This window comes from Podarcis bocagei (genome assembly GCF_964188305.1).
Source record: "Podarcis bocagei genome assembly, chromosome: 4".
Taxonomy (NCBI): domain Eukaryota; kingdom Metazoa; phylum Chordata; class Lepidosauria; order Squamata; family Lacertidae; genus Podarcis; species Podarcis bocagei.
In genome coordinates, this window is record NC_138128.1 from 68,147,484 (window position 1) to 68,168,779 (window position 21,296).

At 42.2% G+C, this 21,296-nt stretch overlaps 1 protein-coding gene across 1 annotated transcript; it reads right to left on the minus strand.

The window, feature by feature from the left end:
- Positions 1–449: 449 nt before the first annotated feature.
- On the minus strand, positions 450–19,627 carry LOC308584729 (lipase member M-like). The gene is made up of 10 exons (XM_081189731.1): positions 19,480–19,627; positions 18,086–18,194; positions 15,147–15,264; positions 13,892–14,090; positions 11,715–11,824; positions 7,222–7,361; positions 5,499–5,645; positions 4,115–4,186; positions 3,256–3,321; positions 450–1,621 (listed from the first exon to the last, which is right to left on the minus strand). Exons 1-10 carry the CDS (start codon positions 19,512–19,514, stop codon positions 1,388–1,390), a joined length of 1,230 nt encoding a protein of 409 aa, XP_081045857.1. The 5' UTR covers positions 19,515–19,627; the 3' UTR covers positions 450–1,387.
- Positions 19,628–21,296: the final 1,669 nt, after the last annotated feature.

A 21,296-nucleotide genomic window follows, 5' to 3' on the forward strand; every position in this document is an offset into this window, starting at 1 on the left:
TGCTTATCCCTTTGAGAACATGAAAGCTGCCAAATTTCAGAAAGATATATTTAATGGGAAATAGAAATCACCCTAGGGTGGGTTTTTTTTGGGGGGGGTGATCTTGAAGACTGGGGACACTGGAGTGAGGTGCCCATGGGTAATATGCCTGCCAACGTTCAGACAAATAAGCCCAGGAGCTATTGTAATATGTAATTTTATTTTGTTATAAAAAGATAGAAAGTCACAGTTTTTTCTTCACTGCCCCTCTGTTCCTGGATGTTGTGGGTAATGTGACCAATTTTGTAGATGTGCTAATAGATAAAACTCCCCTTGTTATCCCTAAGAGAGCTCTAGAATCAACTATTTGTAGTAGTGATGGTCAAAACAGCAACAAGGTTTGTATTTCTGTGAAGGCTGCCCAGTGCCTACTCATTCCCTACCCTGAAGTTCAAAGTATAAGGAGTCACTTCTGGAACAAAATTCAGTGTTTATTTAATTACATTCTCTGAAGGTTTAAAGCATGATGATTTCAACCATGAGACACAAAACTAAAGTTTAAGACAACCTTTTTGCAGATAATTTTACACTCTTTTCTAAACCGTGTTTCAGGGAGATTTTACCCACCTAGAATGGCGGTCACTGTTCCTTACCAGAAACACCCACTCAATATCTTCTATTTAGTTTTACTCTCAGGGAATCAAAACTGAATTGCCCCACCTAGTGCGTCCCACTCAGATAGTCCAGGCCTTAACTGCCCACCCTGGCAGCCACATTCATTCAGCACCATACATTTTAAACACTCTGGAAGTGTAGTATGCAGGGAATCAGTTGTGTGGTGAGGTGGTAATTCTTTTATCACATTTGTATCCTGGTCTTTTTCCTGGGGTCTGACGCAGCAAGGCAATTCTTATATTCTTAATCATGTGGTTAAGGATACACAAACCAGTGGTGAGGAAACTGATACACTTAAAATAAAATAAAAAGCACTCTTAAAACACTAAGTCATGAATTACTCCAAATAATTCTGGGAACTGTAGTTTATTAAGGATGCAGAGAGCTGTTAGAAGACCACTATTCCCTTCAGAGAGCTATAAGTAGAGGGATGATTGTTAAACCACTCTGAAATTGTAGCTCTGTGAGTTCCCAGGAAGCCATGACTGTTAAAGTGGTATAAGAGTGCTTTAAACATATGTCAATAGACTTTTAAATACTGTGGATTTCAGTGGCCTACATGGCTGTCAATGCAAGTATAGTGTTTGTTGTGACTGGTGTAAAAGGAAAGAAATGAAATTTATCATAGGAATGTATTGCTTTACAGAGACATTCTCATGGAATCATAGAGTTGTAGAGCTGGAATGCAGGAATCTCAGCTAAAGCAACCATGACTCAGCTAAGGCATCCCATCTCAGCTAAAGCATCTCATCAACTTAATGATTTTGTAGTACATGAGCTCAGGGGCACTGAGGCCCCAGATGAAATCCCAGTGGTTCCAGTATGTCATATTTTTGTGGTAAACTAGGTTAGTGATACGAGGAAGTAAGACGGCTACATCTCTGGGGCTTGCAATCAGGTCATTTCCACCACTCCACACTGCAGTTGGCACAGTCATGTCCTCTATTTTATACAAAGGGGGAAAGCTCTGGAAAGTAAATGACAATGAATCATATTTTTTTTTAAAAAAAAATGTTGTTAGTGACAGCATCTTTACACAATTCAGACCAACTGTGGACAGTCCACAGGCTTGTATAGATGGGTGATTTTTCCTTCTTTCTACCTAGAACACTTATAGTCTGCTAACATGTTTTAAATATGGTTGGGTGGATCCTCTGCGGTTCTCCACAGATTTGCTCCTCGTTTTTCAAAGTTTTGCACTACAAGCCCAGCAACTGTAGGCACTGATTTATTGCTTTCTGGAGTTTGTATTTTTTTGTATTCTATCTTATTTCTTTTTAGCTTGTTGTATACTACTTTGATGGCCTCAGCCCATGAAGTGGCCTACACATTTACAAAACAAACAAACAATGGAGCAGGAGGCAGGGAGAACCCAAGGCAACCTGACTGACAATTGAAAGCTTCCCTGAAAGAGCTACACTCTCTGTAATTCATCACACAGATAACATGATGATGTGGGAAGAAGATGGGAATTCTCCCCACATTTCTTTGCTGCCAATGCCATTGTTCCTGCAAGGAAAGTGGGGAGTGGTTTGGGTGGTGGGAATGGCTTTGAGGACCCTCCAACTATTTGCTGCTTGGTCTGAGGAAAAGGAGATTGGGAGTCAGGAGATTCACACCACATTTAAGGAGGTGGAAAAGAACCTGCTTTGAATGCAGAAGGTCCCATATTAAATCCCTGGCAGGGGTACGAGAAATCCCTGGAGACAAACTGGACACATCTAGGCTCCTCCTCCAGACTTTGTCAAATGTGTGGTCTGAGGTTGGATCTAATGTACATAGCCATGCTCCACCCACCCACCACACATTCTCTGAGCATGTGGAGGCAAACACTTGATGAGATCACATTCACATTAACTGTGAACTAGTCTGGTATACTGGTTAGATTGTTAATTAGTACTTGGAGATCCATGTTTACATTCCCCCTTAACCATAAAGTTCACTGACTGACCCTGGATCAATCACAATCATTCTAGACTATCTCACAGGGTTGTTATGTGGATAAAATGAGGGGACAATGACCCATTCCAGCTTGAACTGCATGGATGAATGGTGGGAGGTAAATAGGGCTACCATACATCCCGGAATTGGACTGTCAAAATGGGGTCTGGGCAAATTTTCACTGAATTGGCAAAATGTCTGGGAAAATCTAGATGTATGGAAACTAGGGCATTTTTTTAAAGAAAAAAATGTTTTAAAAATCCAATTCCCCCCATCCCCCCAAAAAACTCAACAACTTTGACAAAAAACTCAACAAAACCCAACTTTGTCCTGATTTGGAAATATGTTGATATATATATATATATATATATATATATATATATATATATATATATATATATATATTGATATATATATATATATCAATATATGTCAATATATATATATATAAGCTTGTGTCACCAAATCACTTTTGCAAATCCATGTTAAGAACATCAGAAAATTAGGCGAATTCTTAACTCTTATATTGACACTGATGAGAACTCCAAGCAGTTAATATCATCTGGGTTGTGCTGATAGTCAGAACCATTGTAAATGCATGTCCTTGATGCAGATTTCTATTTTCACCATGTTTACTGAACAAAAATTCTTCGCTCTTACCTGGTTATATCTTGCCTGATTCTCATTCCCGTAGTCAAAGTATCTGAATAATCCTGAATCTCTTATCTATCAAAATAATAGAAAAGCCATAGCATTGGATATTAGCATTAGATATGATGTGATACATATTACAAATAATAAAATTACTATTTTTGATCCAACCTATTCTTTTCTGTAAAATCCTTGTTTGACTAATTATGAACGTTGCCTGTCCCTTTTGGAATTTATCTCTATGGCAGTAAATATCCCTTGGGGTAAATATATTTCATGTGAGGAATCCCTTTCTGAAATGAAGGGATTTGCAGAACACTAGGTGTTCATGTGCCCATTTTTTCATAAGACGAAAAGAGCTCCCTACTCTGCCTAAATAAACCAAACTAGGTTTTAGCCATGTCAGTTCAGAAAGCTCATATTAGAACAATAGCACCAACTTAAATTGGCTTAAAAAATTGTCCAGTAGCACCTTAGAAACCAACTAAGTTTGTTCTGGGTATAAGCTTTGGTGTGCATGCACACTTCTTCAGATACACTGAAACAGAAGTCACTGGACCACTGTTTCAGATGCATCTGAAGAAGTGTGCATACACACGAAAGCTTATACCCAGAACAAACTTAGTTGGTCTCTAAGGTGCTACTGGACAGGTTTTTTATTTATTTTGACTGTGTCAGACCAACACGACTACCAACCTGAATCTTAAATTGGCTTAATTATTGTAGTGGCTTCCCAGGGAAAGTTAAGTACACTAATAGTTGCAGGATTCTTTGGTGGAGGCTCAGAAAGTTTGTAATTTTTGAGTGAGCATATAAGCATGGAACTCTCTTGACCATCACAGCTGCTAAAAAGTATACAACACTCTACCTGTTTCCAGTGTACAATAGATTTAGCTGATGTTCCATCCATAAAGCGAGCTCCATACACATCCATTCGACTCTGCAGGAAAAGTTTGGAAAATAAACAACAATCGGAAAAATCAGTGAAATTAAAACAAAAAACCCCCCAGAACCTGAGGCCACCAAAGCTGGCAGATTCGGGAAAGTTCAAGCAAATAATTTTGTCACACAGTGTATATAGCTCAGCTGGGGAATTCACTTTTGCAAGATGTGATAGTGGCTTTGAAGTAGGTTGAGACAAATTCATAGATGATAGCTCTATCAGTGGCTATTAGTCATGAAGGCTCTGCAGTACCTCCAGTATCAGAGACAATATATTTCTGAATAGCAGCTGCTGGGAGACAGGAATGGGGTAACTGAGGTTGTGCTCAGGCTCCGCTTGTGTATTTCCTGTAGGAATCTGATTGGCCACTATAAAAACGGGATGCTGGGCGCCATGGGCCTTTGGTTTCCAACGTTTCTTGAACGTGGGTCCCCAGCTGTTGTCGGACTACAACTCCCATCATCCCTGGCCACTGGTCCTGCTATCTAGGGGTAATGGGAGTTGTAGTCCAGCAACAGTAGGGGACCCAAATATGAGAAACCCAGGGCTTTTCTTATGTTGCTAAATTCCAGCTTTTTAGTAGCAACTATTGTTAAGGCAACAAGGTGCATTAAAGTTGATTCACCCTTTGAGATGAACTGGCCACATCCTGCTTATCGCTCGGCAGGCAGTGCATGCATTCTGTCTTTAAGGTCACAGGCTGGACAGAACCAAAATTCTAATGGTCATTTTTCTTCAGGAGACATGTCTCCGATGCCAGCTGCACCTTAACTTTAAAGCAGTATCACATCGCTTAAAACAGGCATGGCTTCCCCCAAAGAATCCTGGGGGCTGTAGTTTGATAGGGGTGCTGAAAGTTGTTTGGTGACACCTATAATTCCCCTCACAGACTCTTATTATTTCCCACACACTGATTGTTAACTACTCTGAGGGAAGCCATGACTATTTAAAGTGGTAAGTTGCTGTATAGTGCAGATGGAGACTGGCACCTAAACCCATTTTCCTGGGAGTAAGTCCCATTCAACTCTATGAGAATTGTTTCTGATTAGACATATATAAAATTGTGCTGTTCTAGTGCAACCATAGGCATATCTACTCACAAAGTAAGCCATATTCTGTTCACTGAGACTTATTTAAAGTTTGTACAAGATTCCCATCTTATTCTGAGTCTTCAGTTTTTCGCAGGGCTTTTTGCACCCTTTGGATGCTCAGCTTTTGCTGCAAAAATGAAGCTTTGTGAAGATTCAGAGCATGTAGCAAACCAATCATAGTAGCAAACTACCATGTTTTCATTACACAATCTACACACCATATTTAGATTTGTTGCATTAAATCCGCCTGCTGAGAATATGAGTTGAGCACAGAATTGCTGCATCAATGTAACGCTGCACATTTTCCTGAAAAAGTCTGCCACGGGTTTGCGAAACAGTACAAATTCTCCTCTGACAAAGATGCTCTGGGAAGATACAAAAGGTGTTACAATTTAACCTTAAAAAAATATTTGCAGGATTAGCTATGTTCCTCTAGAATTCTTTTGTGGCTGGTTGCAGCTTCTTAAAGCAGGCTTGGCCCTCCAGATGTTTTTGGCCTACAACTCCCATGATCCCTAGCTAGCAGGACAAATGGTCAGGGGTGATGGGAATTGTAGCTCCAAACATCTGGAGGGCTGAGTTTGAGGAAGCCTGTCTTAAAGGTTTCAGTTGGAGAGTGGGAACAGAGACCCATATGCTGATCGTACCTGGTCCACCTTCCCGTGGGAAGGTCTGAAAGGGATTTAGAAGGGCATCCAGCTGGTCATACTTACAAGCCTCTTCTCAATCAGGAACAATGATAACACCCGGTTCCAATTAGAGGGAGGCTTGTAACCATGTTCCACCAAATCTATTCATAAGACCCCTTCAGATCTTCCAACTCAGGTGGAATCTCGACACATATAAATGTGTCTCTGAAAATGCTTTAAAAAAAAATGCTTTGAAAAATATATTGAATCTGCCATAAGCTCAACATCACCACTTAGTGTCACAGCTGTATAATGCACTTAAAATGATATATTTGCAGCTGGATAGCTGAGTCCTCAGTGCAGGAAGGTTGGAGTGTGAATTAGTGAATCTGTTGATTCTATTTCTCTCAGTTTTTCATATTCCACTCTGAAGTTCAATTTTCCACATTTCTAAATCAGTTTGCATTTTTTTTAAGCACAAGTCCGCTTGAAATTTCTTCAGTGTGAATTTTTTCTAATACATACATTTTTGGTACATTTTTGCCTAGCACACACATTTTTGCAAATAAATTTCCCCTAATATAACCATTTTTGTCTGCTATTTTTGCTAACATGTGGAATAATAAACACATTTTACCCTAGTATATGCATTTTTGTATTCATAACCTGCTTGGAGAACCAAATTTTAGAGATGAGTAAATTTTGAACGGCAGCTGAGCTTCTTTTTTTTGTGTATTGTGCAAATGAGGTTGGTTCTCCTACAATGCAAACTGATTTTTTTTAAAAAAAACACACACCAAAAAACCCCACAACCTATTCCTAGTTTGGATGTGGAATGTGGACCAAAAACACAAAGTACACATACATTTCTCCCCTAGATTGAAATATTTAATCCTTAGGGCTTTTTTCTTGGTTTATTCTCTTTATGTTGTTCAGCACTGTAAGAGCAACCCACAGCTCACTGAAATCTATAGTAAAGCCTGTGTTGGTTTTTCAAAACTTTTTTTTTAAAAAAAACACCAAAATTTTGCTATGCATAGCAACTCAAACAAATTTAGGTTGTATTTCTTATATTTCTAAGCAGCCCTTCATTCAGTATGCTCTCCGAGCAACACTACAGTTATGTAAAATGTGAACCTGTTATATAGAATCATAGATTTTATAGACTTTTTCTTTTATAGCATAATCTCTATGAGGGTGACAGGTACAATTCTCTATCTTAGTTATGAAGTTAAGGGAAAGGTTACTCCTAAATTCCTGCTGGCCTAGTATTCTTTGATTTCCCAGTAATAAAATAGAGAGTAATGTGTACCTTGGATGAGTAGTCAGGAAGTAGGAAGGAAAATTTGGAAGCAGGGCTTGTCACATGCTTAAGAGAAATCACAGGAGCCAAGGCGGTAAATAGTTTGATTTTTTGAGACAGCTCTGGTATGGCTGAAAATGCTATGAAGCCTAAAGGATAGGGGAGAAAAACACAGTGAGCATTTAGGACTGCTCATAGTACGAAATTCATTTGCCAATTTACCAAAGGCCTACTCCTAGACTCTAAAGCAGAGACTCTAAAGCAGATCTAAAGCAACTATCGCCCAGTCTCAAATCTTCCATTCCTGGGCAAGGTGATTGAGCGAGTGGTTGCTGAACAACTCCAGGCACGCCTGGAAGAAGCGGACCATTTGGATCCCTTCCAGTCGGGATTCAGGCCTCATCATGGGACTGAAACTGCCTTGGTCGCACTGGTTGATGATCTCCGGCGGGCTAGGGACAAAGGTGAGAGCTGTTTCCTAGTTCTGCTGGATCTCTCAGCGGCATTTGATACCATCGACCATAGCATCCTTCTGGACCGTCTTGAGGGGCTGGGAGCTGGGGGCACTGTTATACAGTGGTTCCGCTCCTTCCTCCTGGGCCGTGTTCAGAAAGTGGTGGTGGGGGATGAGTGTTCAGACCCTTGGGCCCTTGGGCCCTCACTTGTGGGGTGCCTCAGGGTTCTGTCCTCTCCCCCATGCTTTTTAACATCTATATGAAGCCGCTGGGAGAGATCATCAGGAGGTTTGGGCTGGGTGTTCATCAGTATGCGGATGACACCCAGCTCTACCTCTCTTTTAAATCAGAACCAGTGAAGGCGGTGAAGGTCCTGTGTGAGTGTCTGGAGGCGGTTGGAGGATGGATGGCGGCTAACAGATTGAGGTTGAATCCTGACAAGACAGAAGTACTGTTTTTGGGGGACAGGAGGCGGGCAGGTGTGGAGGATTCCCTGGTCCTGAATGGGGTAACTGTGCCCCTGAAGGACCAGGTGCGCAGCCTGGGAGTCATTTTGGACTCACAGCTGTCCATGGAGGCACAGGTCAAATCTGTGTCCAGGGCAGCTGTTTACCAGCTCCATCTGGTATGTAGGCTGAGACCCTATCTGCCTGCGGACTGTCTCGCCAGAGTGGTGCATGCTCTGGTTATCTCCCGCTTGGACTACTGCAATGCGCTCTACGTGGGGCTACCTTTGAAGGTGACGCGGAAACTACAACTAATCCAGAATGCGGCGGCTAGACTGGTGACTGGGAGCGGCCGCCGAGACCATATAACACCGGTCTTGAAAGACCTGCATTGGCTCCCAGTACGTTTCCGAGCACAATTCAAAGTGTTGGTGCTGACCTTTAAAGCCCTAAACGGCCTCGGTCCAGTATACCTGAAGGAGCGTCTCCACCCCCATCAATCTGCCCGGACGCTGAGGTCCAGCGCCGAGGGCCTTCTGGCGGTTCCCTCACTGCGAGAAGCAAAGCTACAGGGAACCAGGCAGAGGGCCTTCTCGGTAGTGGCGCCCGCCCTGTGGAACGCCCTTCCAGCAGATGTCAAAGCGATAAACAACTACCTGACATTCAGGAGACATCTTAAGGCAGCCCTGTTCAGGGAAGTTTTTAACGTGTGACATTTTATTGTATTTTTGGTTTTTATGGAAGCCGCCCAGAGTGGCTGGGGAGGCCCAGCCAGATAGGCGGGGTATAAATAATAAATTATTATTATTATTATTATTATTATTATTATTATTATTATTATTATTATTCTGTGGCCCTCCTGATATGGCTGGTCCACAACTCCCACTATCGCTGTTCATTTGCCATGCTGGCTGGGGCTGATGGGAGTTGGAGTCCAAGCGCATCTGTAGGGCCACAGGTTCCCTATATCTGCCCTATGTGATCAATGGATCAATTGAGGCTAAGCAATAGATCTGCCATGGGTGGCAAAACCTGACCATCTCCCCTCTCTACTTATCAAGTTAAAACCAGTTGCCAGTAAAGTAAGGCAATTGAGATTATTCTGTTATTCTTGTAATGATTTTCTCTTTTAAATATAAACTAAAATGAATCTAAATAGGGCAAATCCTGGATCACAGCTGTATGTAAAGCAAGGCTGAATTCTTATGTAAGATCATGGGGAACATGGTAAGGTTTTATTCTGTAACGTCAAAGCCTCTTTTTCTCCCCAATGAGAAGCTGCTGAATGGAGGTGGGCAGAGGACCAGTTGAAACTGGTTGTGGGGTGCATCTGGCCCAAGGGCTGGCAATTTCTGGCCCATGGGCTGGTCAACAGGACAGCTTACTACTTTCTCCACCCTTACAGCTATCTTCTCATTTCTCCCTGAAAACTCACAGGGACATAGCATAGTCACAAAGGGAAAGCAGGCCCATAGATACTGACTGGTTCACAATTCAGCACCAGTGTTGGGGCAAGGCTGACTCCCAACACAAAAGGATCAGCAGTATAAGGTCAAACTGGAATCTTTACAGCTGGCTCTAGGATCCATAATAGCAGAACATAAACCCTTTTTTTTCCGAGAGAGAGAGAGAGAGAGAGAGAGAGAGAGGACTTCCGGGGTGGCGCCTCCGGTAATGGCGGACTCCCTCTGAACTGGAGGGACAAGCTCCGCAAGAAACGGGTCTGTTCCGCTGCGGCGTAGCGGGGACCCTTCTGAAAATCACAGGCAGATGAAGCCTGTGACCGTGGGACTCGGCGGGCACCTTTAGCGCCCCCTCAACCCACTAAGGAACCCAGAAACAGGCTCCGAAGTGAAGAGGGGGAAGTGGCGCTGTGCTGTGAGTCGACTGCTTTTTCTGCGGAGCGAAGCCGCACAGCCGTCGCCGGAGAGCGCTGCCTTTTTCCTGGGACAATTTGGCATTGAAAATAACTAACTGTGAGTACTGGAATGCTACATAAATTGGATTTTAATCAAGCATTGGCGAAATAAAAGGAACTTGGACTTTAAAAATTTACCCTAATTTGGTACTGACACGGAAAGGGTTAAACAGGAAGTCATCCTTCTGTTTTCTTGTAGTTATAACAAAGCAAAGTTAATGTAAACAGGAGCCTTAAAAATTACTTTTAAAGGATCGTCTTTCATCATTTAAAATTGCAGAACCCCCGTTCGGAAGCAGGAGAAGAAGGGGGATTTTTTATGGAGTTGTTTAAACCTGCGGAAACAAAGTAAAAGTAAAGTAACTTTCCACTGTCCTGACCCTGGAGTGGGGTGTCAGATTTGACGTTTGAAGCTCATTGACCAGAAATAAATGCTTTGACAGATAGTTAAATGGAGGCAAATATTGTGATTCCATTGTTTCCTTTCGCTTTTTTATGGACAAAATATTTTAAAGAAGAAACTCTGTTGCCATTGTTTTCAAGGAAAAGAACAATCAGAAGTCGTCCCCCCCCCCGAGGGGAACTATGAAACTGTAACTAATTCCTGGGAACTTGCGGCTGTTTACTGTACAACTGTGGGAAAAGAGTTTTTGTGACCTTGCAGGACAATGCCTTCAGAAGCACTGTTGGGTGCTTTCTGTAATATAAGTGCCCTATTGGATCAGTTAAGTCAGAAGATGGATTTTATGACAAAAGCTGCCAGTGCCTTTGATCAGGTAGTGAAAAATTACATGGAGCCCACTGAGGAACTAAAACAGGAGTGTGCCACGACAGAACAACAGAAAGAAGAGGATTCTGCTGAATCTGGGACGCCAGGGATGGAGGGACTCTCGGCCCAGCAGGAAAGTGAGCTTTTGGATTTGGCAAATGAACTTGGAAAAAACCAGACTTGGAAAGATAAAGTTTGGACTGAACTGGAAAGGGGGGTTGGACTGACCACCCTATGCAGGGATATTTGGACTTTCCGAGTCTGGAAATGGGTCGCCAGAAGTTTGGAGCTGAATCTGAAATATGTTTTGAAACAGCATATGGAGCTTAGTCTAGACTGTGAGAAAGGGGCTGATTTGTTGAAAAGGGTCAAAAACACTACAAAGCTGGAGTTCCCGCAAGTGAAAGGAAAATATGAAGAAGGGCTGCGAAAGGGACATGGAAGAGATTTGAAGGCCTCAGATATTAGGGCACCAGGTTAATGTGCTAGACTAATGGGAGAAAAGGACTGACAACCCCGGGACCGGGGGGAGGGGACGGTGGAAGAAGATTGGATTGTTTTTATTTTATTGTATTTTCTTTTTTGTATTTGTATTTTCTTTTTTGTACTTGCATTATTATTATTAGAAATGTTTGATGAATGTTGGGAAAATGCTGAAATGAAATTATTTGGCTCTTGCTAAAATGTTTAAGGAATTTGGTTAAAAAGGTAATAGTTATGAGAAGTTGGTAAATTTAGAAGTTATGAGAAGTTGGTTTTTCCCCCTTATGTTTGTGCTTTTTTGTAATTTTGTCTTTTTGTGTGTATTTTTTATAAAAAAATTCTTTTGTTTCAATAAATATTATTATAAAAAAGAAAGAGAGAGAGAGAGAACAAGAGAGTAAAAAAACATGGGTTAGCCCAATTTAGCATACCAATGGTTGTGCCTTGAGAGTAGCCTACGTAATACAGTTGCTTCTGCCCAGTTTTCTTCAGAATGAAGTTGATCATTGCTGGAAGGTCATACAGAGCCATTTCATGGAAACTGAAGGAAATATTTAAATGTTATGGCAAAATTAGTGACACCTCTTCATCTGAACCCCTAGATGTTCACCCAGAGTTGCCTTCTGGAAGGTTTTGCTTGAAATGTGGGTGCAGAACCAGGTGATGGCGCCACCATCCCCATTCTCCACTTTAATTTTGCAGCAGTTGCTTCCAGCAACAGAACATCACTAAACCTCTCTCTCTCTCTCTCTCTCTCTCTCTCTCTCTCTCACACACACACACACACACACACACACATTTTTTCATTTCATACATGAATCGCATGAAGAACCATCACACATAAAAGCAGGCTGTAAGATGTGAAGATGCTCAGTGTGTTGACTTCTACTTCTTTCCACACATTCTGGAATTGTGCAGGCCACAGTACATATGTGGAAATCCAACATGCATAGAGATCTATAGCTTTTAGTTACCGTCCTGCTCAGTGTAACCATTCAGTGTATGATGAGGGAAGGGGGGGAATTTGATTCAGTTTGCATTGAAACCTAAATTTTTCAAATTCGCACTTTCTAAAATGAAATGACAACTGAAACACAGTCGTCCTTCGAAATTCATATTAATCCATATGTTGTGATGCCATCCTCCAACCAATCAAGAGTTTACAAAAATACATATATTATGCAAACTGTGAATAAAAAGTAGTGAAAATGACATGATAAAATGTGCACACCAAAATATATCAAGAGAAATTTGTACTAAAGTACGGAGGAATTTCCATGAAGACTTGTCAAACAAATTTTTTTCAAATTGATGCAGATATGTGGAGAACCAGATTTAAGTTTGGGGGAAAATGACAGACTGTGAGAACCAAAACCGACAGATCCTTCCATCCCTAACTAGGAGTAGCAGGTTCACCCAGCCACAATGGTGCCCTCACATATGAATCAGGGGAAAGGGGCATTGTTAGGAATAAAAATGTTGCCTTTTCAAAAGGCCACAAGGCTATAACAGCTAGATGACCGCAGACAGCAGAAACTTGCTTACACATATCTTGTGGTTAGGAGGCTTATAGATAGGGCTGTTTGCAGCCGTTATGCAATTTATCTGTACTCAGTTACACCCACTAGTGGTTGGGAGGTGCCTTTATTGCTTGAGTCAATGTGTAAAAACATAAGAAACATGGACCAAATAAGGAGAAAGGTAAACAGGAGTAGTGGTCGTTGGAACTAGAGTAATGGGAGATGTCAACAAAGGTGGGGATTTTAGTATGTTAACTAGGTGGTCATGATAGGCTATAAACCTTGCATGTATCCAGCCAATGAGGAAACAAGGGAAACCTGTGCTTCAGGTATAAAGAATATAAACTTGTACATTGCCAATTTTGGGTGTGCCTACTTTGGACACCCACTCTTGCAAGAATGTATTGTACTCAATAAACTCTTTGCTGCTTCACCAATTTTGTTCAGAATTTATTTTGAGGGTCTTGGGACCCACGTTTTACTTCTAACAGGCATCAGACATAGAAAATCACACATAGGGCTGTAGGATGCGAAAAACCCCTGCGTGTAGATTTCTGCTTTTTCTCACACATTCTGGAATTGTGCAGGGATCCAAAATTTTGTAGTCCCTATTTCAAAGGGTTATGTTTCTACAGTTCATTTCTTAGGATAGCTACATGTATAGAAGCCTATAGATTGTAGCCATAGTCTTGCTCAGTGCAAGTCTATTGACATAAAGGGATATGAATAGGGATAGGGAGAAATTCAATTCAGTCTACATTTAAAGCTGAATTTATCAAATTTGTTGATATGAGAACCAAAACTCAGCCATCCTTAAAAATTTTGAGTGATTAAGTTCGGCAGCCACTCAGTGTTTACAAAAATGTGTATATTCGGTAAAATTGTGCATAAAATGTATATTATTAGTGAAAATAACATTTAAAATGTACCATATTGGGAGATACTACTTGCAAAAATGTGTACATTAGTCAAAACTGCATACAAAAATGTGCTGATCTGGAGAAATTTGCACTAAAATGCTGAAGATCAGCAGAGTTAATGTGTGAAATAATATTGTTTATTGCTGCTTATTTTACAGTTCAAAATACCTGAAATCCCAAAATTCATCTTGGTCAGTTGACAAATTCTGGTGTCTCCGAGACCAACTTGATCCTCTGTTGTTCCCCAGCCAAACATCATAGCCAGCATCCGCTAATATAAAGCCAAAACTGTTGTTTGCCAGATTTTCGACCCAGAAGCTAGCTTCCGCAAATATCCCATGCTGCAACAACACAACAGGCCTGGGACCTGGTTTAAAAAACAAACCATTATAACAAAGCAGGTGAGAATCTCTGTGCCATGATAACAAATATGTTTTTGACAAATATCCCTTGTTTATATTATTAGATTATAGTTTATATTACAGTACATTATCTCAGTATGTTTGTTAGGCTCTAGTCCCGGGGTTGGCAAGGTTTATCTTGCCTGGGTCGGATTGGTCCCATAGAGATCCCTTCGTGGGCTGGATCCCTCTCTCATGTGACAAGCCTCCTCTACAGCGCATGTGTCTGTGATTTCCGGTATCTGCGCATGCGCAGATGTGATTTCCAGCACCACGGAAGCGAGTCCCCGTGCTGCGCTGCACTGGTTTAGCGCAGCATGTGAGCAGGTGGCTCGTGGGCCGGTCAAACGATCTCTGCGGGCCCCTTCCAGCCCATGGGCCTTAGGTTGGTGACCCCTGCTCTAGTCTCATTCAGTGGCATGGATCTGAATTTTGACTGTAGAGGAGGCTTGTCAATGAAGCCCTATTCGAGACTTCAGAAAAAATCTGTGGGCACTGAAACTGGGGAAGGGGAATAGGCAGGCAAATGCCAAACCATGCTCCCAAGGCCCTGATATGAAGTGGACTTGTCCATCCCATCATTGACCTTCCTGGGAGGTCTGAAGGGAAATTATAAGGATGCTTTCTCAAGACATTTCCATGTGCTTCCATGAGGACATCTCCATGTGATCCTGATAAGGCTGGGCTCTCATTTGAGGAGAGACTTTTTAGGGTGTTCAGTCCCTTTCTGACCTTCCTGCTCAATACAAGACAGTTGAGGAATGAAGCTGTTGTACCTGTCCCTTCACCCATCCAGTTTAAGGCTGTATATGCTCTTCTGAACACTTCAATCGGGCTCCAGAGGGCCATGCAACAACCTTCTGGGCCGAGTCGCTTTGGGTCTTGACTCAGGGTCTGATATGTTCATGTAAAGCTCTAGTAATTACATAATTCTGCATTGTATTAAGGCTTTTAATATACAACTGTGATAGGCCAACAATTTGTTTTGAACTATAAATAAGGAAAAAAATATTTTCAGATACCTCCAGCGGTAAGATTTTCTCTTCCAAAGGGAATTCGGTTTACTGTCAAATAATAGCCATCATCTGTTAAGACTTCATACTCTTCACTCGCGTATCCTTTGTAGCGAATCACCTCACTCTAAAAGAAGAAGAAATAAACTCCTGAGATGTTTGAATTCAGAATATTTTAATCTGTCACAGAGACCTTTAGCTAACAACTGTACATTGATAGTGTCAGTATATAGGTCAGTCACTATATGGCAATGGAAGCAGTTGTTTCTATGTGAAGTGAGGCCCTTCTTGTGTCTGCTGTGTGTTTGTTTAAAAGACACCATAAACAGATGTCACCACAAGTGTACATTCCATATATTTGCATACACCAATAGTTGAGCAGCACAATCATAGTGTTATTCACATGTAATGTTCAACAAGTTTACAACATGAGTACAAAGCAGTTGAGCTGTGTAGACACTTTCAGCAAGTGTAGACTCTGTCACACAAGACCCTTTCACTCTTTGCTTTAAAATTAGTTTGCAATAAGCTCCTGTTCAGTATGAAATGAAGCTGTACCAACACATCACCACCACCATCTAATTTCATTGCCTTTGTATACTGTCTTTCTGCAAAGGCACCCAAAACAGTTTACTGTTTTAAAGTACTAAGACAAATGATAAAACATCTAAAAGCAGGGAGGAAGTCTGACTGGAGAAGGTTGTGATGTTGTCTGTGCATGCCTCCTTCATACTCACTCAACCTACACTCAGAATTGAGAAATGTTCCTGAACTGCTTTCAGTATTATGGAACAGAAGTCCTGGCTCTCACTCTTGGACGCCATACTCAGATTCTCAGCCAGATTGTTACCAAACATTTAATCCCACAATTCACCACATAGATTATGTTACAATGAGTCCATTGTACAAGGAGTCCATTAATGCTGAGCTCCAAGGAACATGGGGTAGGTGTAAGCAAGGCTTTCTTTCTGCCGGAACTCACCAACTCAGTTCCGGCACCTCTCAGGTGGGCTCCATTGCCATTCTAAGGGAATGAGGGAGGTGTTTGTGCTGGTGTCCCATCCTTAGAGAAGGAGGCTCACTGTCTGATTCAGACTCAGGCACATCCCCAGAGATGGGGAGTGTTTTGCTGGCAGAAGGAGACACCTGGGTCAAATCAGCAGCCCTCCCTTGGTGCTTGGGACATCCAATAGCACTGAGGTGGGGCTTCCTCCCTCCAACCAGCATCCAGCACAGCACCTCACAGGCCACTGGGTCCCTCCCCAGGATCAAACTCCCCACTCTCGTCCCATTCCTCCTCCCTGCTCTGGCCAGCTCTGCCAAGAAGTCTTTACATAATCTATGTGGTGAATTGTGGGATTAAATGTTTGGTAACAATCTGGCTGAGAATCTGAGTACAGTGGTGCCTCGCAAGATTAAAAGAATCCGTTCTGTGATTCTCTTCGTCTAGCGGTTTTTTCGTCTTGCAAAGCAAGCCCATTGAAGGATTAGCGGATTAGCGCTATTAGCGGCTTTTAGCGGCTTATCTGCTGATCGGATCGGCTGATAAGCGGCTTAGTGGCTTAGAAAAGGGGGGGGGAGGGGAAAAAAACCCAGCAGGAACTCGCAAGACATTGTTGTCTTGCGAAGCAAGCCCATAGGAAATTTGTTTTGCGAAGCACCTCCAAAACGGAAAACTCTTTCGTCTAGCGAGTTTTCCGTCTTGCGAGGCATTCGTCTTGCGGGGCACCACTGTACCTCGGGTTACATACTTAATTCGTTCTAGAGGTCCGTTCTTAACCTGAAACTGTTCTTATCCGGAAGCACCACTTTAGCTAATTGGGCCTCCTGCTGCTGCTGCGCCACCGGAGCACAATTTCTGTTCTCATCCTGAAGCAAAGTTCTTAACCCGAGGTACTATTTCTGGGTTAGTGGAGTCTGTAACCTGAAGCGTATGTAACCTGAAGCGTATGTAACCCAAGGTGCCACTGTATTGGGTTCACAACACTAAGAGGCAGTGCTTTTTTTCTGGGGGGGATGTGGGGGGACACATACACCTAAACTTTCTGTGAATCTAAGTTTTGCCTCATTGAGGGGCAGTATTTCAATATGAGTAGGAAAATGAGAGTACCACTAAACATTTGTAAAGAAAAAAAGCACTGCTAAGAGGGAAACAGAAAGTGCTGTTGTTTGTCTTTCCTTGCTGTTCTACATACTCCTCTGCATCACCAGAAATAAGTTTTGCATTTCCCCATGGCTTGTTTGTCATCACTCCCAATTGCATATCCCCACGCCATTAACCAATAGTTATGCTTTTGATGTTCAAGACCTGGGATTGCCAACACGGTGCCCCTGCAGATGTTATTGGGCTAGAACTCCCATTAGGTAAAGGTAAAGGGACCCCTGACCATTAGGTCCAGTCATGGCCGACTCAGGGGTTGTGGCGTTCATCTCGCTTTATTGGCTGAGGGAGCCGGCGTACAGCTTCCGGGTCATGTGGTCAGCATGACTAAGCCGCTTCTGGCAAACCAGAGCAGTGCACGGAAATGCCGTTTACCTTCCCGCCAGAGTGGTACCTATTTATCTACTTGCACTTTGATGTGCTTTCGAACTGCTGGGTTGGCAGGAGCAGGGACTGAGCAACGGGAGCTCACCCCATCACGGGGATTCGAACAGCCAACCTTCTAATCGGCAAGTCCTAGGCTCTGTGGTTTAACCCATAGCGCCACCCGCATCCCTTGGGCTGGAACTCCCATTAGGCCCTGATAAATGGTCATGCAGTCTGGGGCTCATGGGAACTGGAGCACCACAACAGCAGCTTGAGGGCACCTCGATGGCTACCCCTGTTCTAGACTGGAGGAAGGGAGATAGAAGGAACAAGAGCTGCTCTTCAGCTCCCTCAGATTTGAATTCTAGCCCCATCTCAGGCCTGCCACTGCATAAGATTTATAAAGGAGTACATAGCTTACAACATTCATGTGAACTTCAGGATTTGAACCTCTGCTCCCACTCAGTTCTTCTGCACTCCCAGTTGCTTGTATTAGACAAGCGATGGCAAGAAACCACCACATCTTCTTTCTATATATGATATTTTTTAAAAAAGAAAAAAAGTGGGGTGGAAGAGGAGGAGGGGAAAAGTGGGGTATCCTACATCAATTACTTCATAAACAATGCAGACATAATATATACATTTTAATCAAATATTCCAGAATGTCTGAAATCCAAATTCAATACCTGAGTAACATACAAAAATAAACTATCAAACCTAATAGAAAACATAAAATTGTGTTAAATGCATGAAGTCCAAGCTGCATAAACCAAGTAAACTAACTGGGGAAGAAAAGAAGAGTTTTCAACCATGCCAGGGCTTGCTTTCCTTCTAGGAGAAGAGAATATCAGGGAACTGGGGCTGCATGCCAAAAACACCTGCTTGAGTCACAGCATGTTATACTCACAGGGGCAGATGAAAAAAAAAATCTTTCTCTACAAATCTTCATTCTGTTCTGTTTTTAAAATTCTGTTTTAAAAATTCCAGGCTACACTGTACCTTGCCTTCCCCCTTATTTTTTGCTTATCAATACTCCATGCCCCTCAAAATGCAGACAAATATATACAAAAAAGCCCAGAGTAAATGAAAATATTACCAGAGTCCTCTTGCTGTGTTTAGGCAGGAACAGAATTTCCAAATGATGGCTCCTCCAACATTGCCAGCATTATCTATTACCAGAGAAATTCCTTTTCCATGTTTCACAAGACATTTGTTTTTACAATTGCCAGTTCCTTCTAATCGGTTCTCTTTCTTCTTGATATCAAAGTATCTGCAGCAGAGCAGTAATACTGTGGGCGGCTTCTTTAGTTATATGACTTGAATGGCACAACATTCTTGGTTAGTTCCATCGGGAACACCTAATTAAAACTGGTGACCAGTGTAAAGGAAATAAATGCACGTGACTGATGATCTGTAGCAGTGCACTTGACCTGACTACTCACAATCACAGCAGAACACATGCACAGCTCTGTTTTGGAAATTGGGGCATTTTTTGCCCTGAGAATCTATTCTCCCCTAAATTACTAACAAGGGATATGATGCACAAATATGCAGAAAGAGTGGAATCAAGGTTATGGAAATGAATCCTGAATAGGCGACCCATGACTAAAGTGATGTACTTAATAAACCTTTTATTTTCATGCCTATGCCATTCATTTTAAAGCCACCCTACATTTTAGTGCACAGTTCCTTTTGCATTCCTGCATGTAGGCATGTGACATAAGATACCTGTGCTTCTTTCTAGGCTCCTATTTAATATAATAGGTTTATGGTACATTCATAGAGACAGCATCAATTAAATCAATTTCATCCTACCTGTATGAATGACTTTCTGGCAGCACCACTGTCATATGCGCGAGTGCCCAGGTCTGTAGGTGTAGCGCTGACCAGGAAAGGTGTTATGCTCAAATATTTTGGTTACTCCACCACTGCAGAGGCAACAAGGCCATTTTTTTCTTCTCCACTGTAAATACATACCCTGTGACATTCTACAAGTATATCCAGTGCCGCACTTTCCATACTGTGTTCTCCTTCTGACTCCTCCTACGTACACACAGTAAAACATATACCACTCTCTGTGTTCCCCTTCTCACCTCTTAACTGTCATTACATATCACGGGATGCTTTTCTTCATTTATAAACTCTTGCAAAAACTGTCCTAACTGGTTTCTGAACAAGATGTTTCAGTAGATTGACAAGATCCATGTGTGCAAGGGTGTCTGTGTATGAGTGCCATTCGAAAGAATCTCATCCTAGATTCAGTTTAATCTCGCTTATTTGTGAGCAATGCAATCACTTTTGGATGGAGCCCCTCAGGGACCCAAGCCTCTTCTATTTCTACATAGTTCATTCATCAAATCCATTGGTTTTCATTTCATCACCAGCCGTATCCTGGTGACACCCAGCTTTACTTTTCTACCCTGGAGATCTTTATCTCCATCCAGTCTTGTGACTCTCGCTGCCTGCAACAACATTCCTGCTTGGATGGTCACCATTTAAAACTCAGCACAACAGAGAGCAAACTTCTCATCTCTCCTTCCAAATCCTCACCTCCTCATAGATGATGTGCTAACACAGAGATGGACTTTTTCACTGCTGGTGCCAGTGTTGTGGAATGCCCTCCCTGCTAAAATACAAGACGTCCAATCTGTGTTGGGTTTCTGCTGGCTTCTGAAAACACACCTGTTTAGGCAAGCATTCTCCTGCGCTGAACTCCTGGTGTGTTACAGTTTTTGTTTGTGTGCTTTTAATTATATATTTATTACTGTGCATTATAATTAAGGGTGCCTCAATGTCCCAGTGGATTGTTTGTTTAATTATGCATTGATTTTACAATTGCAAACCACTTGTTAAATAAATAAATAAACTGCTGCCCATTTTCATTCATAGACAAGGGTCCCAGTGTAACTTGTTGATAAGGCTCAAAGTCTGAATATTTTGATGGATCTTGCCTTCTTCTTTTTTGGGGGGGTTTCCATATTTCATCCATTACCAAATTGTGTGACAACTCTGCTTCACATGTTCGTGTGCACGTGTGCACAATCATTTACTTTTGATTACAGTAACCTCTTCCTCCTCTGCCCCCTTTCTCATTCCTTAGGCCTCTTTCTTGAATGTTATGACTAAAACCATCTGTGTCACATGACTCAGAGACTGTAACAGCCATTCTTTGTTCCTTACATGAACTTCCTGTTTGCTCATATTCCTGAGCCCTTTCCAGGCATTCCTATGACATATGAGACAGAGGTGCCCCAACATTGCCACAAGAGCAGATGCTACAGGGCAAGAGGGCAGGTAATATAGGAGCAAGAGTGAGGCAGCTGGAAGCTCACAAGTGAGAGGGAACATAGCTCATCCCAATCCTGGCTGGGCACATATCAGGATCCATATTGCCTCAGGAAAAATCCTGAGCCATAAAGGATTCTTTTATACTGCTATAGATTTGTTATTGTTTGAGCACATGCCAGGGGCCAAATTGAATAAGATAGAACAAACCTGAGCCCCAAAAGTGGACCTTACTGCCCATCTACAAATATCCCCTTTGGGGGCAAAGTGCTTGAGGCAGGGATGGCTGTGTAGCTTCAGCTGTACAGTGGAACCTTGGTTCTTGAACTTAATCCGTTCTGGAAGTC

Coding starts and splice junctions, on each gene's coding strand:
- LOC308584729 (XM_081189731.1), bottom strand. CDS start 19,514: ATGACAGTGGTGCTGCCAGAAAGTCATTCATACAG. Junction 14,091..15,146: donor AGAAAATCTTACCGCTGGAG/GTATCTGAAAAT, acceptor TTTTTAAACCAG/GTCCCAGGCCTGTTGTGTTG. Junction 5,646..7,221: donor TTCCTGACTACTCATCCAAG/GTACACATTACT, acceptor GTATCTTCCCAG/AGCATCTTTGTCAGAGGAGA.